The sequence below is a fragment of the Diospyros lotus genome, chromosome 5 (assembly GCF_014633365.1).
Source record: "Diospyros lotus cultivar Yz01 chromosome 5, ASM1463336v1, whole genome shotgun sequence".
NCBI lineage: Eukaryota > Viridiplantae > Streptophyta > Magnoliopsida > Ericales > Ebenaceae > Diospyros > Diospyros lotus.
Genome location: NC_068342.1, coordinates 12,619,688 through 12,637,835, shown reverse-complemented (window position 1 = coordinate 12,637,835; position 18,148 = coordinate 12,619,688). Strand labels below are relative to the sequence as shown.

Sequence of the window (18,148 nt, the reverse complement as noted above, 5' to 3'; positions counted from 1 at the left end):
ACTTTAAATATTACTTTATAAAATTAATTACGTCCATTCCAATATTAGAAAACAGCAAAAAATAAAAAGTTCTTATAAATTTTAAAATGATCGTTATTCAAAAATAAATAAAAATTACATGGAAAGAAATCCTGCTATCAAAATTTTCTGAGATTGTTATTTCAAAAATAAGAAACAGGAACCCTAAAATATGTAAGTTTGTACAAAAGCAGCTGAATCTAGTCTCAGAAATATAAGATTTACATAAAAAGCAGCTGTTTGTTTTGCCTCCGGTAAAAATAATTCTGCCTCTTGTTTAAGAATCCGTTCGCCTTTAAGACATGACATAAAACAAAAGAAAAACGGAAAAAACGAAAAAGAAACGTGGGAACTCAAAAGCATTTGAGAACGATATATAACAGCAACAGCCGCAACACAGATCATAGAACAAACCGAGAGGGAAGTCAAGAGTACATTATGGTGAACCTTGTTAAGTTACCAAAAGAAGCTTGTTAAGAGAGCAGCTAGCCACACAACTAATGCTTTTACAGTCTTGCCAAGGGGGATCACAAAACCTATCAAAACCTGTTTTGGTCACATTCCTATAATCAATTACATGACACAGCTAATGCAATACAAAGCTTCGTCCTATTGATCACACATTGGTCTTCTTCTGCAATGTTGTTCTCGATCATCCAGACAAGGCATGACAACAGATAATCGTAGGGAGTAGGGTTTGTGGCGAGGTCATGTTCTCTTGAGAAGGTACCCCAAAAGGATGCCAATGATGCCAACAATAATCACATAAAGGAACGGAATACCACCACGGCTTTTGTTGCCTTCGCGTCTCAAGAGCTCCTGCCAAGTGACAAGGTCCATATGAATCAAGTTGATGGTCTAAAAGCAATTTTCTGATGCAATAGAGATAACCACCTGTCTCCGATGAACTGTGTGTTGGATGTAACCATTACCTAAAAAGTATCTACACTTTCTATGAAACGATGCAATTGTTAATTAAGGGAGAAATTGCTGAATCGAAGTAAATTTGACATAGTAAGTGAATTTAGTGTTACATAGACTACTTTCAAAGGAGAACGGCAGCATTATATACTATAGCACGACACTACTGTAAGCACATGTACCTGTTACTTCTAGTTGTATTGAAAAAGAAAAAGGGGAAAAAAATGTATGACCTTTTCAAGATAGTGTGGTGGCTTCTAGTGAAGTGCATTTACATTAGTTAGTGAGAGCTACATCAACAGAAAGTGATATAACAGCAAAACGACCAGTGCCACATCCATTCAGAAGTTGGAAGGATATTTATTCAAAATAAGTAGTCACATGTTGAATCGCTTACCAATTCCTGCTGAAGCTTGTTATTTTGCTGAATTACAGAATTTTTCTCCTGAGTCAGTTTAGAAATAAGAGTATTGACCTGAAATTCAACAGAATGATTGCTTAATTTTCATGGTGCATGAGATTTAGAGATCAATCCACAGACATTCTTGAAGAGTCATGAAAAAGAAAAGGAAAAAGCAAAAATATGTCTTCGTAACATAGCAAATGGGCACTAACAATATCTCATCAGATGTATACTGCTACCCCAAAATAAAAATTGCTGTGTGAGGAAAAGACTATGCAAAAGCTGACCTACAAGTAACAGAAAGAGCTACTAATTCTAACCACTTCAATCAGAGGTCAATCACAGACCTGAAGAGTAATGGAAAAGAGAAAGCACAAATAAGGCTTCCTAAACTGGCAAATGGCCAGGAACAAATTCTCATCAGATGTATAATGCTACCTCAAAATAAAACATGCTGAATGAGGAAAAGAATACGCAAAGGCTTACCTACATGTAACAGAAAGAGCTACTAATCCTAACCACTTCAAACTGAAAGAACCAATCTGAAAAGCTACGTGGTCACGGTCAGTACTTTCACACTCACCAGGAACAACAGATTTCACCCTTTACTAATAATAAACTGCCAGCAAAGAAGTCCCCACTTTCCTAATCTTTATCCAAGTAAAGGTTTTAAACAGTTTATCAGCAATAAGCCTGAATAATAAACAAGTACATATGCTAAATTAGCTAAATCAACCTAAAGTACCAAGGATTTTATTTCTACATCTAATTCAAACAAAGACATAATGATACCTTGGAACCCCCCAAAAAAACGAGAGGGGGAATAGGGGGAGGGTGGGGCGCGGTAGGGTAGACAGAGCAGCCTCCACTACCACAAAGATATAATAATAATGATATATTATATGTATTTCTTCCTAGTACTTTGTTGTTGTAGCAGTTTATACCTTTCAATTGTATAGAACAGCCTATAAATAGGCTGAACCAGTTAGAGAGTAGAGGTTGTTGAATGATAATAGAAATCTGTTTCTCTCTCAACTTCTCTGGTCTCTCTCCCGATTCCCTCTGGTTCTCTCCCAATCCTCTCTATTCTGTCTAATTTCCCCCTCAGTTCTGATTTCTCCCTCCATTTCTGTTCTCTCTCTCGGATTCTTCCAAATTCTTTTTAAAACCCTAGGTCAAACCTAGGTGCATGACATTTGGTATCAAAGCCAATGATTATTGGCTGTGATTCCGGAAGTTTTAGCAGTTGACCAAGGCAAAGCAGATTCAGGTGATTTTCGGCTTTAGTTCTGGTGATTCAGAGCAGCATAGCAGGTTGAATTCTCAGCTATTAATTGAGGCAGATCCAGGCAATTCCTAGGACTGTTTTCTGAGACAGATCCAATCGATTCTCTGATTCCTAGAGCATGATTGATTGTTTTTGAGGCTACTGAATTATGAATTAGGCAATTCAGGAAGGCAAATTGCTGGAGGCAATTTCATAGGCTATAGCTGATTTTTCTATTTCCACTGTTGACTAAGGCGGATTCAGGATTACTGAATTTAGATCTACGCAACTATTAGCAGCAATGCAGAAAAGTTTCAGGAGCGAGTAACGGACACAGGATTCACGGAAACATTCCCTCACCTCAACCAAAAGCTGGACAACATTCTGATTTTGATATCAAAGAAGTTTCAGGTTAGTATTCCAGCTGAATTTTCGGAAGGATATGCTCAAAATGACTATCTCAGAAGTTTTGATCATGAGATGATTGATTCAGACAATCAATCATCAGGATTGAAAGATGTTAACAGAGAATTTCTTGAGATTCAAAAAGAGACATGAATCTTTTGGAATTAAAATTGATCCAGTCTGTCGCAATGAAAAATTGGCTCAACCAATTCCAAAAACAAGCAGTGTTGAAATGACCTCTATTGCAGTTGCCGGAGACATCAATGATACATCACCAGAGGAGAAAACTGTTGTACCTTGTAAGTGAACCTCTGGTGTATGCCAGCAAACAGGAAGAAAAATATGCCTCCAAACCACATCAGAGATGAGAGTTGTAATGAAGAGTGTGAGGAACTCACTTCATCCACATTATGGAGTAAAGGGACCATTATGTTTAAGGAGGATGGACAGTTCAAAGCAATAAAGTGACCTGTAGAGTGTGAAGTTCTGTTCAAAAGCCACTTGGTAGATCTTCCAACAAAGGAGGAGGAGGAAATTCAAGAGGAGTATAGGTGGAATAGATTAATTCTCAGATCATTTCTGGACACCTGTGGCTTAATTAAAATGAATATCCAAGGGAGCAAACTTCAAGATTGGTTAGAGGATGATGGAAGATGCTCACAACTGGAAAACTTAGACTGCTTAGAAAAATTTCAGAAGTATATTCATGATCTGGAGCAGTGGAGGATGCAGAAGGAACAACTGAAGCAGACTGAACAGAAGAACTGTTATGCAGTTCAGAAGTTGATGGAAGGGCAGGTTGTTGCCGGAGTACTTCTTGCTAAAACTCACTGGCATAATTACTGCATGAAGGTCCAGGAAATTACTGGAACTTACAGATCAATTGGAGAAGAGGGCTTTTTCATGGAGATCTTTGAGGACTACATTTTACAATTGCAGGAAAAGCAAAAGAGAAGGAACATAAGAGCATAGAGGAATAGGCCTAGAAGGAGAAAGAAAGAAAGAAGGATAAATCAGATAGTGAAAGCAGGGTTTGGATGAAGAATAGTGGCCAGTCGCTGTAAGTTCTTGGGGACAAGAACTCTCTCAAGGAGAGGGGAATTGTCACAACCCCAAGGATATAATGGTAATTATATATTATATGTATTTCTTCCTAGTTGTACTTTGCTGTTATAGCAGTTTGTACCTTTCAATTGTATTGTAACTGAAAGGATTGAACAACGTATAAATAGGCTGAACCAGTTAGAGAATAGAGGTTGTTGAATGATAATAGAAATCTGTTACTCAACTTCTCTGATCTCTCTCCCGATTCCCTCTGATTCTCCCCCAATCCTCTCTGTTCTCTCTGATTTCCCCCTCAATTCTTCTGATTTCTCCCTCCATTTCTGTTCTCTCTTTCTTCCAAATTCCTTTTAAAACCCTAGGTCAAAACCTAGGTGCATCACAAGGCCATCCATTCTTAGAACTTCAATATAGAGCATCATAATAAGAGTTAGCAGCAACCAATAGAGAACACAAATTATTTGGACAATGAAAGGCACTGCACAATATACTTCAGAATTCCATTCCAGGAAAGCTTCAGCTTTTGAATAACGAGAGGATAACCAGAAAAAGCTAACGAATCTCAGGATATAACTTTAACAACTATCTTTGATTATCCATCACTTATTTTCTCCCTTTTTATGGGGAATTTATATTAGTTGTACAAAATAAAAGATAGTACATAAATGAATATTACTCGGTGCTTATTCTGCAGTGTGCTCTCTGTTGGAGGGGGGGGGGGGGAATTGTGAGGATTCTGCATAATGTGACTTTGTGTCGAATCACTGCCTTTAAAATGTTATTTTCCCCACTAGAATTTTTGCAGGATTAACAGCAAACCACCCCCAACATTTATCAGTGTCACAAAAATCTGCAGTTAGCAATTTCTGAAGATTTCCCTTTACTGCACCTCAATATATTTTTGAGGAGGAGGTAGAATTAGAAAGAGTGAAAAGTAATTCACACCTTTATACTACATGGATTCATCCAATTATAATGGGTGAAAGGACATATCTATTTGTCTAAAGTCATACCTCTTCCATTTAAACCAATGGGTGTGGTCCTTTGTAACAGTCGTGTTTCTTGAACCTTAACCTAAAAGGTATATTTCTTGGATTTTACACCAAAAGACATATTTCTTGAAACATAACTAAATCCAAACGCCACATCTCTTTGGCAAAAGTCATAACTTTCCAGACTAGTTATGTCTATTTATACAGGATCATGTCTGAACCATAATTAACTTTTAGACATATTTCCCAATTACACCTCCTTCTCCTATTTGATAGTGTAAATTCCACCCTCCCTGTGCAGCTTGGAATGAGAAAAAAATAAAAGAAAGTCAAGACAAATTACATAAAACTATTGGCAGACAAGTATAAAGAATGATATCTTTTTCTCCATGTCCTTTCTTTCTTTCTTTATTTTCTTATGTATTTATTTCCCTTTTGGAGGAGGGGAGTGGCTGGGAAGGGGTCTGCAGTGTGGAGAGTGTAATAGAAACCCCATCCATAAGTTCCTTGACCAAAATGAAGATAAGATCTAATAAACCCCTGGTGCCACCACTAATAGAATCATTAGCTGCAGCAGTAACAACTTCTAAAAGGTGTTTTATTAAGAAGCAGAAATAGAACTACCATCAACTGCATCACTATATCGGAAAGCCTCCTAAAGAACAGAAAGCAAGGATACATGAAGATTGAAGCCTAATTGATTTCATCTGACCAACAATATAGTTATTAAAAGGCATATTCAGGCCAAACATGACCTAAGATAGTCAAGGCAGCCAAAATAAAAACTTCATTCTAGGTCAGACATAGCCTTCCAGTCATGGGCAAATAAACCCTATGGATTCTTCCAACATTAACTATTCCCCCCTTTTAAGAAAAGTAAAAGTTTAAAGTTTCTAAATTTCCCCATATATATTAAAATTAATAACAAAGTAAAACATACCACTTGACCTTAGTTTATTTAAACTTTTGCTACCATATATATATGAGTTTTTTTTGCTTACACCAGGATTTATGGTTGCCTAATTGGATTTAATGAGGATATTACTTCCGTCTTCATTTACATATTACCACAACACTTAAAATGTCACATTGGTGAATTTCCATTATATTCCACTTGTTCCTTTGGTTGTTTTATTCCTCTAATACAACTTCTTCTTTCAGTTGTTTTCTTATTTCTCTATCAAACTCAATGGCGAGTTCTGTCTTGTAAAACAGCTTCCCACTCTCCATATCACTTCATGTTTGTTTGAGATAGGTAATATCATAGACGTAGGCTCTTTGTAATCAATGTTTCCATCATAAGGATGAAGAAACTTTCACTAGAAGGGAAAAGTTGTGTGACAGAGCCAATAGAGAACCATTGCAAAGAAATCTCTCTAACAGGGAAGTGGGATAAGTGGGAACACAAGAAGAAGCCATGGTCATAAAAACCTGGTGGTTAATTGACATAATCCACAGTTATCAGTGAAGGGAAAAAATGCAAGAACAACTAATATGGGAACATGTCAAAGTGCTATGATGAATGCTAAGTTCAGCAGAAACAGCAAAGTGCATGAATATGCATATTATCTAGATATCGCCATACAAAATTGCAGGAAAAACTAGAAAGAAATAGATAACTTAAAAAACAAGACATCTAAAGAATGTGGAAAATATCTTGTTAAAGAAGAACTATCACGCTACACTAAACAAGACCTTCTTCCCACAAAAGAAAAACTATAATATTATTGTAAATCAGCTGCACAATAAGATTTTTAAATTGAAAATAATGGAAGTGTCATCAAGAAAACAGGGGTTATTGAAAGATTATTAAGATGCCAAAAATGGAAATATTTCAGAAAAAGAGGTGTTTAGCAATCTCAAAGAGAGGTAAAAGAGTTCAGAATAATATATTAGTAATGCATGCAAATATAGAACTCGGTTCTCAAAATCGAAGAACAATTAAAGCAAATAAAAGGAAAACAAATGCTAGAGATTAAATAGTATTTTCACAAGAAATTGAACACACACGAAGGATGAATAACCTACCAAATAGCCATATCTCCTCCACAGGAAGCCAAGCCAGTGTGAACAGAAAACACACACACATATATATGCAAACACAAGTATATATAGAGCAAATATTGAGACAGACTTATGATTCTAAAGAGAAAAATGATTGCATGACAATAACTCCATGAACCAAATAATATCACATACATGAGTCCACTAACCATACATTAGAAAGAAATGCAAAGCCTTACAAAATCTCTTCTTACAAATGAAGAATGCTAGTCAACCATTAGGAGACTCTATTAAGGTGATTTTAGAGAAGAAAGGTATATGAAAAATAAACATATCTCTCAAGCTCAATGAGTCTTCAAATCATAGTGTGCTAATTACAAATCACTAGGACTTAAAGTCCCCTCAGGATGGAATATTTCAATCAATCAGCTGAAGCATGCTATATTAAAAGCAAATTTAGTTAAAAGAAGCTACTATTGACTATAAACGTCCATGAGATATGAGTTCAAACATTCAAGTTTCTTATTGGAATGTGCAATGCTAAAGATTAGATATATATCCTGCATGTAAATTTAGTTGTAATGATTGATTAAATTAAATACAAACATCTTCTCATATTTCCATGACAAACTATCACATAAGATTGCCCAATCCAAGGGCTAAAATTGGAGAAAGAAAAGAAATTTACCTCCGATGAATTGTCCTGAGGCTCAGCGTTTGACTTTTCAACAAATGCTCTTGACGCCTAAAACATAGTTACACAGGATTGTCAAATTGCAAAATGATGGGAGACAACTTATGCAACAGATTCAAACAAATTCACTTGAAATTAATGATGTCTGATATCACAAATGCTCACAGCAGTATATTCAGCTGTATTTACATTCCCATTGTCAGATACTGAAGCCCTTGGTGAAGAACCTTCCTCTGATCCTTCTCGCACTGGTGAAGGTGGCTGTGGCGGAGGCACATAAGCCACTCTCAACTTGCACTCCTCAACTTGATTCCCGGACTCCTTATTAAACTTGAAAGTAAATAAACATAAACATAAAAGTTTATAAGCCATTGCACATTCTTCCGGATTTGAGATAATTGCATGGGAATCAAAAATAATACGTAATTACCATCTCAGGAGTGATATCCTTTGCATTAGCTCCTGGATTTGCAACTACGCTTTGAAGTAAGAATTTGTCCTTGCATTGCATGTCAGGAGGAGCCTCCTTTTGCGCTTGCATTGTAACTGAACCACATAATTTTGACAATCGAGTCACCTTACTGAAAGAGGGGAGGAGAGGGAAGGGAGGAACAAACTTGAAACGATCATCAGCAACAATGAATGATCAACGATATGGAGAAACGAAATTTAAACTAACGAAAGAACGCAAATTGTAGGGAGAAGGAGCGAGAGAGACCTATCACGTCACATGTAGACTGCGGCGACACGATTCCGGTGTTAGGCCGAACACAATACTTCTTTGGATTCGTCGTCTTAACCTAAAAATGGCCAATTCACAAAGCAAAAAATAAACATTTCCAGATTTGTAGGGCTCGATAAATCCCAGAGCACTTCATTGCATCACCGCAAATCGCATAAATTAGATACGAAAAGCCAAGATCAATACCTTGAATACTACATGTTTACCGGTCTTGTTTGTTAATTGCAGAGAACACGAGATCTGCTTCTTCAATTCAACTTTTCCGAAGTAAAGGCACACGAAAAAACAAAAAATCAAAAAGAGAACTCGAAGCGCAGAAAGCAAAGTCACACGCGACAGATCCGCGTGCAAAAGCGAATCAGCGTACAAAGGAGTCTAAAACTAAAAGTACGAAAACAAAAGAGAAAGTTACATGGAAACTGAAGCTCCTGAGGTTCGATGCTGAGAAGCTCTCCGGTACTCATTTCGACAAGATCGCTTACGGAGTCGCCAAGAACTGAAAAGAGGAGCAGTTTCCGGTGATATAAAGTGACTTCCCGATACCGGTGCAGGTGAGTAAATCTGAGAGAGAGAGAGAGAGAGAGATCTGGAATAGGGATTTCGAATTTTGGAGATGTTTGGTTTAGACAGTGCTACAGGGGAGCAACGTGGGGCAGTGTCGTTTTTCTCTGTTCTCTAGTATTGCGGCTTTACAATGACTCCCAGCTTTACAATTCGTGCGGCTCCTCCGCTCGAGGGTAATCTAGCCATTTCCCTTTAATTTTCTAACAAAAAGGAATAAGCTTTTGAAGCTCCAAGAGACTTTTTATGCACAAGGAGCCTCTACGCTAATTTCCGTCTCATTCTCTTGGTTAGATATTCGTATTCGTAGGATTGATTCTTTGTATTCGGTTATCATTTTTGAAATTTACAACATTTTTGTTAAATTTTAATTACAATACTATTAATGTATTTATTCTTTAAATTTATTTATAATTAAAATCAAATAAACAATACTAAGCAAAAAAAAAAAATGATAAAAAAAACTAATAAATATAGAGTTTTAAACTTACTAACTCATTCACTTACTACTACACTATCACAAGACAGTATATGATAATAAATTATTTTAAGTACATAAACAGTGATAGATTGGGAAAGGGTTAGATTGAGTTTCAGTCCATACCAATCTCAGCTCAAATTCATGTAAATTTTTTTTTTTTTTTAATTTTTGAATTGTCAGTCTCTATTCCTTTTAACCAATCCATATTCCTCAAATCTCAATTCAAATATGTTATCCCAAATCAAGTTCATAATCTGATCCAAATTAAAATTTTTTGAATTAACTCAATACACAAATTCATCAGATTTTTCCCATTCTCTCTCCTTTTCAAGCTTTCTAAGTTCTAACTCCTGCATTTTAAATTTTTTAATCTACTATGTTCATAAATTGATTTAGAAAATATTTTTTATGAAAATTTAATAAAAAAATTTCATTAAAATGAATATGATGTTAATAGGTTTGTTTGAAACTCTAAGCTTTCTACAATATATTTTATTTAAACTTTATGAAAGAAAAAAAGGTTGATGAAATGAAAACAATCTCCACCGAAGCAAGCGGCCACAAGGATTGAACTTTGCAAGAGCTTTTAATAAATAGAATATGATTAATATTCAACATTGACTACTCTCCTACTTTGCAAGCTTAATTCTACGTCTTTTTAAGTTGCATATTTAGACTCTTTATCTATTTTATTATATAAATGATGATGTAAAAAATAAATCATCAATATACTTGTTTTGAGAGTGTAACACTTGGTTTGAAACACAAATTGAATTTCGGGTTAACAAACATACAAAATAAGGATCATAATAAGTGTTTTAAAACTTACTAAAAAAATCACTTTGATAGCTAAGTCAGACAAAAAATAATAGTAATGATAAAAGCAAGAAAGATAAAAATTATAATTAAAAATACTTTCGCAAGAAAAGATGTTTTACTTTATTTATAGTAATTGAAAGATAATCTCTTATTTAGAATTATATTTCTTTATTAGATAATACTTAGAAATAATTATTCTTAACAAATTTAAAGAGAATAGTTTTATGTAAAGATCGTCCTTCTAAGATTTAAAAAATGGGTTTATCCTAAATTTAGTAGAATTAGTATTACTCTCTAAATTTTAGGAAATTATCTAAAATCATGATCGAGGTTATTGTATAATTCTAGATGAGAATCCTAGTCAAATTAAGTAGTTCAATTATCACTAGAATTGGTTTCTTAATGAGTTTGTGAAAGATTTTTTTCTTGCGTCAAGCTTAGCTCAAATAAAATATTGAAATTCAGTGTAGGTCAAGTAAAATATAAACGTGTCAACTAAAGTAAATCTCAAGTATTATCAAAAGTCTCCACTTTTTTAATTCAATGTAATTAATGTGCGGAAGTAAAAGAAATGTCATCCTCCTGTCTAAGTTCTTAGGTCAGAGGTAGCCTTTAAATGTTTAGGCAAAATTTGGTCTTTAAATGTAAAGGATGAGTGTGGCCTTTAAATGCCAGTTCGATCGGTGGCCTTTAAATTCCAAGGTCGATGGTGGCCTTTAGATTTTGAGGTCAAGGGTAGCTTATGGCCTATGTCTGCAATTAGAATGGTCTGGCACTTGTCTTATGCTCACTAGTTGTTGACAAACGATTCTTGAAAAAGAATCTCAAATTATTAAATGTTGAATCACTTGAGGATATCTACAGTAAACCCCTTAAAAAGCTTGTATCAAGAAGTATTGTTGGAAGTATAAGTAAACACTGCCTTCAGGACATAAATTGGATGATAAAAAAATAATAATATCTTAGTGTAGTTCTATAAATTGTGATTTCAATTCTTTTCTTACGCAAAAATCAAAGGACTAACTTATAATTTATCTCTCTGTGTAATCGAGAGCACGAGTACAGAGAGTCACGCAAAAACAATCATCCTAAATATAAGTAAACTTCAAAATATACACATATAGTCCATACTTAAGTAGAATGTACATTTAGTACAAGTTATAATCATTCTCATGAATAATTATAACTATTAAATTTAGATTTTAAATAAATAAAATGTGAGAATGTCAATAATAGGACTTATTATCATCAAAGATCTAGATAGACGAATGATTGTAAAAACAAAGTTAAAATCAATTAACTAGAAAGAAATAATAAGTTAGATAAAGGAGTCCTTAAAAGAAGTTCTAACTCTTCGAGGTCCAACAGACCAAACAGAAAGATGGTTTGGGAAACATAACCATTATCATCCCAATATAATGTAAATGGATAGTAGGCTCTAGAATGAATTAGACAGATTGAAGAAACTTTCCAAGCTATATTTGGATGTAGTAATAAGCAAAAGGTGAAGTGCACCACTTTAATACTAGAGAATGAATTAAGCGACTAGTGCCAAATGATTGAGCTTTTCTGTTAATGTGAAGACATCAAGTTGATGTGGTATAAGTTTAAGCCTCAAAGGTGTACTTTTTGAGAGGAATACAAGAAATTGAAGCAAGAAAGAGGTCCAACAGTGGCCCAATATGAGGTGAGACTAAATAAATTAACCCAATACAATTTTTCTAGAATAAACGAGAAAGTTAAGATGGAAAAATTTTAAGAAGGATTAAGATTGGATATCCAATTATCTTGAAATATCTCTAAACCAGAAACCTATCAAGAAGTGGTTGGGAATACTTTGATGGTAGAGTAGAAATTTATCACTTTCAGAGTGTTCAAGAAAGAAAAAGACAAAGACAGACAAGAGTGGAAGCAAACCAGAAGAAATCATTCAACAAAGAAGAATTTCAGACAAATAATAGGGGCTTCAATAAAAATTTGACTTGCTTGAGAGCAATAGAAGCATAATCGAAAAATCGATGATGAGAAAATCAGACACATAGAGCTCACGTTCAAGGTCAAAGTTGATTTAGTGTTTAGTCAACAAATGTATTTTTAATATATAAGATAAGTGGTAAAGCTTCTAAGTTTTTTTTGGAAGTGACGGGGGATTAATTCTTGGTGGAGACAAAAATATTTAATTTAGTAGAGATTAATCGGGTGTCCAGTTGAGAGTGTATAAGGTTGCGACCGCATCTGAATTTATCCGGAGACCGAATTAGGGGAAAGGTCGGTCTCCTCCAGAACTAGGCGGGCGAAGTCCAGACACCAAGATTATCAAATATATATATATATATATAAGACAAGTGAACCGACATAAAGATTTTTTTGCCTGATAAAATCTTTGTGAAGGATATGAAACCTTATGTGTAGGTTTGGTACATGAAAACAAACAAGCTATTACGTTAGAGGTTATCTCGAGATTGTATTAGTCTTTGCATACACTTAAACTTTAAGTGGGGTGTTTTGGAAATGAATGAAATTCTTCTATTATTATGCCCGAGTTGATTTACTATATGCATCCTTGCCCCTCTCTATTAATAAGGCTAGTATTAAGTTTTCATGATTTAGGTTTTTGGAATTGAATGTGAATGGAAATTACGCGAAGTTACCAGATAATTGAAATGATTTATTGACTTTATTAAAATCCTTGAAAATTGATGTGTACCATTAGAATAAGATTCAAGAACTTTGTGTGGAGACTAACGGTTTGGAAACTCTAGATTAACATCATGATAATTTAAGGTGTCTATGAGTTTACTCATAATCTTGAAGAGAAAAGGATTCTTGAAGTGGCAAGGGATTGAATACTCTAGAACCTCTCTTTATGAGGGTATTTAGGAGCATTGCTTGGAAGAATAGAAAACTTTATAAAACGAACAGGAAAACAACCCCTTGATGATAAGAAAAGTAAGTATAGTTAGATATTGATACTTACGAAGTGGAAGTCAATCCTTAAACATGAATGTTGAGACTAATTAAGGCATGCAATGGATCTTAGAAACATACGATGTGAATTTTCCTAAGAGAGTTAAAATTATTATTGTGACATCAGATGAAAGTCAAGTCTATGAAGGTTTACGATTACACAGTCATATGTTAACTAGAAATATGCAAAGGTGATGAGCAATTATCAATGATAATAAGAGGTATCCTATTATGTCACCTGATTGATTATGGTAGCGACAAAGCATGTAGCCTAATGGTTGTGAACCTAGAACCGTAACTGGTTGTTGCTAATGTTATTGGTTTGATTGTTCATCTGAATTTAGTGAATTGTATTGAGAAAAATATCTAAAAGTCTTAGTAAAACGTTGACAAAAAGGATTTGAGCAAAGAAATTAGAACGAATTTTTTAGGCTAGTTGAACTAATTCTGGAAATAAGTTAAAATTGCCTAAGTATCAAGCTGATTTTAAAGACATGTTAAGTAAGAGAAATCCTACAAAGTTAGCAAAGTGATGGCTAGGGAATGATAGATGATTGAGTCTTGTAGCCCATCGACGGTAGGAATGGTATCTGGAACTATCATGAGAAGTTGTGGTGATTTGAGAAAGATTTGGATGATGGTTGCCAATCAAATTACAAAAGTGATTGTGGTATAACCATAGTACGTACCTTGCAATGAAGGACCGAAGGACTTTAGTTGGATAAGTGGCATTTACAAAGTGGAAGGCAAACCCTAGATGAAAATGATGAGTAAGACATACAAGGTTTTGGGTGATTGTGGATCTCAGCATGTGGCATGCAATTTTGGAAGAAACAGAACATGTTACCAAGACATCGAATGGAAGTTGTGAGTAATTATAGATGCACAATTATATATCAATCGAGAATATATTTGAGTGACAATAAATAAGAAATACAGTATAAAATGAATATATTTGAGTGACAATAAATAAGAGGTATAGTATAATGACATCAAATTGATTATTATAAATTTTAAAGTCAAATACGACCTATAACCATACCTTCATCTCAAGGAGTATGCTATAAAATAGCATGGATTCTTGGAACATTGTTGCCAAATGGTAGAGATCAATGAGAGATAGAAAATCAAAGTAAGTTTTCTTTTCATGAGATAGACTTATTATCGCAAGATCGCACTAGTATAAATTCAAGTGTTTTTTATCTTTCCAAAGCCTTGGATCATTTCCTTCGAGCCCTAAAACCTCAATCCACCAAGAATTTCGTGCTAGCCTCTAAACCAACCAAACTTTGTCAATCACACAATTTGGAGATTGGTTCTCGGTATGAGTTATAAGGACATCTTTATGAAATAAAAACTACAAAAAAACTAAATAATGTAGAAGAAGTAAAAGTAGACATAAGAAAATTCTATCTAATCATTGGTTGAATTTTTTAAAGTTATCCAAAGTTCATGCTTGTGTTGTCTTAGATTTAACGAGGGTAGTGTGCCCACATTAATTTGAAAAAGATAATGCTTAGAAAAGTATAAATAATATTTATTTAAGATACTTTGATATTATAGGAATTGGTGAATAGTATAAATAATCAAACAAAAATTAAAAAAGAGTGCATGGAGAAACTTAATTGGTCAACTTGGAGTCAAACTTCATTGTCAAAGATTAGATGAAATTAGTCAAAGGGCAGGGGCAGACTTGCAGTTATCCAAGGAGATAGGGGTAGATCTTCAATCTTTTTGGAAAGATAGGGGTAGATATGTGATTTTCAAAAAATAGGGACAGATCCATATTTTTCTAAACTTATTAACAAGTGTAATTTACTAAAGTTTATCTACAGGGTAAAGCGGGAAAACTTTCATGAATTATAGTTGGGAACGTTATTAATTTTTACCTGAAGACTTTAACTGGAAATTAAAGGGTCGAAATAATGGAACTTTGAGAAAGTGATAACATATTCAGAATTCTTGTATTGAAATGAATCCATAAACAGGTAACTTGAGGGGTCCCGACAATGTGTTTGAAATGCATATTTTTAAAATAGGTATTATGAAATTAACAACAACAACAATATATCTAATCTTTATCCTATTATGTGGGATTGACTACATGAATTTTAGACTTCTATATATTTCTGTCTTGTGTCATATATTCATTTAGATCCATACACTTCATATCAAACTTTAATGTCTTTTCTAAATTTTTCTTGGATTTGTCTCTACCTCTTTTTTTTATTAATTGCTTCATTTCATCAATTCTCCTCACATGAGCGTCTCTTGATCTCCTTCTCACATGACCAAACCATCTTAGTCTAGTCTCTCTCATCTTCTCCTTGATTGGCACTGCTCTTGTCTTATTATGAATAACCTCATTTCTAATTTTATCTTTTTTTTGTATGGTCGCGCATCCATCTTAGCATCCCCATCTCCGTTATGCTCGTCTTTTACTCATACTGGTATTTGACTGCCCATCATTCTAAGCCATATAACAAGACTAGTATTATAGTTGTCATATAGAATTTTTTTTTCAGTTTTAATAGGATTTTACCATCACATAACACCCCTGATGCATTTCTCCATTTTAGCCAACCTTCCTTAATTCTATGCGTGACATCTTCGTGAATTTCTCCATCTTTTTTAATCATTGATTCCAAATATCGAAAATAGTCTTTTCTTTATAAGATTTGATTTTCCAATTTTATTATAACATGTTCCACTCTTGCATTCTTACTAAATTTACATTCCATATATTATGTTTTCCTTCTACTTAATTTAAATCTCCTCTACGCTTGTCTTTTACTCATACTGGTATTTGATTGTCCAACATTCTGAGCCATTTAACAAGACCGGTCTTATAGTTATCCTATAGAATTTTTCTTTCAATTTTAATAGGATTTTACCATCACATAACACCCCCGATGCATTTCTCCACTTTAGCCAACCTACCTTAATTCTATGCGTGACATCTTCGTGAACTTCTCCATCTTTTTGAATCATTGATCCCAAATATCGAAAATGGTCTTTTCTTTGTAAGATTTGATCTTCCAATTTTATTATAGCATGCTTCACTCTTGCATTCTTACTAAATTTACATTCCATATATTCTGTTTTCCTTCTACTTAATTTAAATCCCTTAGATTCTAAATTATTCTTCCACAACTCAAACTTAGTGTTCACTCCCTCTTTTGTTTCATCCACCAATATTATGTTATCTGCAAATAGCATACACCATGGCACCTCTGTTTGAATGTGTTTAATGAGTTCATTTATTACTAAAGCAAATAAGTTTGGACTTAGTACAGAACCTTGGTGCAGTCCTATTATAATTTTAAACGGTTCAGTATCCCTTTCGCATGTTCTAACTCTTGTCTCTACACTGTGATACATGTCCTTAAGGGCTTGTATATAGGTTATTCGCGCTCATTTCTTCTCTAAAACCCTCCATAATACTTCTCTAAGGACCCTATTATAGGCATTTTCTAGATCTATAAACATCATATGCTGGTCTTTCTATTAATCCCGATACCTTTCCATTAAGCGTCTTAGTAGGTATATAACTTCCATTGTTAACCTATCAAGCATGAAACCAAACTGATTTTTTGAGACATCTGTTTCTTTTCTGAGCCTCTGCTCTATTACTCTCTCCCAAAGTTTTATGGTATGGCTCATTAACTTAATTTCTCTGTAACTTTTACAGTTTTGAACATCTCATTTGTTCTTGTATATAGGAACCAAGGTATTCTTCATCCACCCATCTAGCATATTTTTGATTTAATGATCGCGTTAAATAATTTTGTTAGCCAAGAGATGCCCTCTTTTCCCATACATTTCCATGCTTCTATTGGAATATTATTCAGTCTCACCGCCTTATGATTTTTCATCTTTTTTAATGCTTGCCTTATTTCATTTGAACTTATGCATCGATAAAATATATAGCTTATGTTTCCTTTAGAGTTACTAAGATGTCCCAACCTAATTCTTGTGTCCTCACTATTATTGAATAATTTTGTGAAATACTTCTTCCATCTCTCCTTAATAGCTCTCTCATTCACTAATACATTTTGATTTTTCATCTTTTATGCATTTCACTTGGTTTAGATCTCTCGTTTTTCTTTCTCTTACTTTAACTAATTTATATATATCCCTTTCTCCATCTTTTGTATTAAGTCGTTTATATAGATTCTCATATGCTTTTGACCTTACTTCACTAATAGCTCTTTTTGCTTCATTTTTTGCTTCTTTATAATTTTTTAGATTTTCTTCATTGTTACACTAATATACAGCCTTATAGCAAGTTTTTTTATTTCTAATTTTCAATTGTATCTCTTCATTCCACCACCAAGACTCTTTAAGGTTTTGGGCTTTACCATTTGTCTCTCCAAGAACTACCTTTGCCATGTTTCTCAAGACAATAGTCATTTCCTTCCACATTTGGTTTGCCTATCCTTCTCCATCCCATTCTCTTCTACCCCTTAATTTTTCTTTGAAGATTAGTTATTTCTCCCCTTTTAAATCCCACTACCTAATTCTTGGATTTTGTTTTATATGATTTTTTCTCTTTCAATTTCTTACTTGGACATCAAGTACCAAAAGTCTATGTTGAGTAGTCAAACACTCCTCCGGTATCACCTTACAATCCCTACAACATAATTGATCCTCTTGTTTCATGAGAAAGTAATCTATTGGGTGCTTGATGCGACATTTTTATATGTGATTAAGTGTTCGTCCCATTTTTTTAATCTAGTATTGGTTATGATGAGTCCATATGCCATAATAAAATTTAGAATAAACTTACACTCATTATTAATTTCCCTGAAT

At 34.0% G+C, this 18,148-nt stretch overlaps 1 protein-coding gene across 2 annotated transcripts; it reads right to left on the bottom strand.

The window, feature by feature from the left end:
- Nucleotides 1-364: 364 nt before the first annotated feature.
- On the bottom strand, nucleotides 365-9,195 carry LOC127802440 (vesicle-associated protein 1-1-like). 2 transcript variants are annotated; one of them, XM_052338262.1, is made up of 8 exons: nucleotides 8,921-9,195; nucleotides 8,695-8,765; nucleotides 8,485-8,566; nucleotides 8,197-8,312; nucleotides 7,956-8,096; nucleotides 7,761-7,817; nucleotides 1,337-1,414; nucleotides 365-837 (listed from the first exon to the last, which is right to left on the bottom strand). In XM_052338262.1, exons 1-8 carry the CDS (start codon nucleotides 8,970-8,972, stop codon nucleotides 727-729), a joined length of 708 nt encoding a protein of 235 aa, XP_052194222.1. In that variant the 5' UTR covers nucleotides 8,973-9,195; the 3' UTR covers nucleotides 365-726. The 2 variants fall into 2 exon arrangements, with proteins under 2 accessions (XP_052194222.1, XP_052194221.1); XM_052338261.1 differs by having other exon boundaries at nucleotides 7,932-8,096; nucleotides 8,921-9,194.
- Nucleotides 9,196-18,148: the final 8,953 nt, after the last annotated feature.

Coding starts and splice junctions, on each gene's coding strand:
- LOC127802440 (XM_052338261.1), bottom strand. CDS start 8,972: ATGAGTACCGGAGAGCTTCTCAGCATCGAACCTCAGGAGCTTCAGTTT. Junction 7,818..7,931: donor ATACAGCTGAATATACTGCT/GTGAGCATTTGT, acceptor ACTATGTTTTAG/GCGTCAAGAGCATTTGTTGA. Junction 838..1,336: donor ACAAGCTTCAGCAGGAATTG/GTAAGCGATTCA, acceptor GTCACTTGGCAG/GAGCTCTTGAGACGCGAAGG.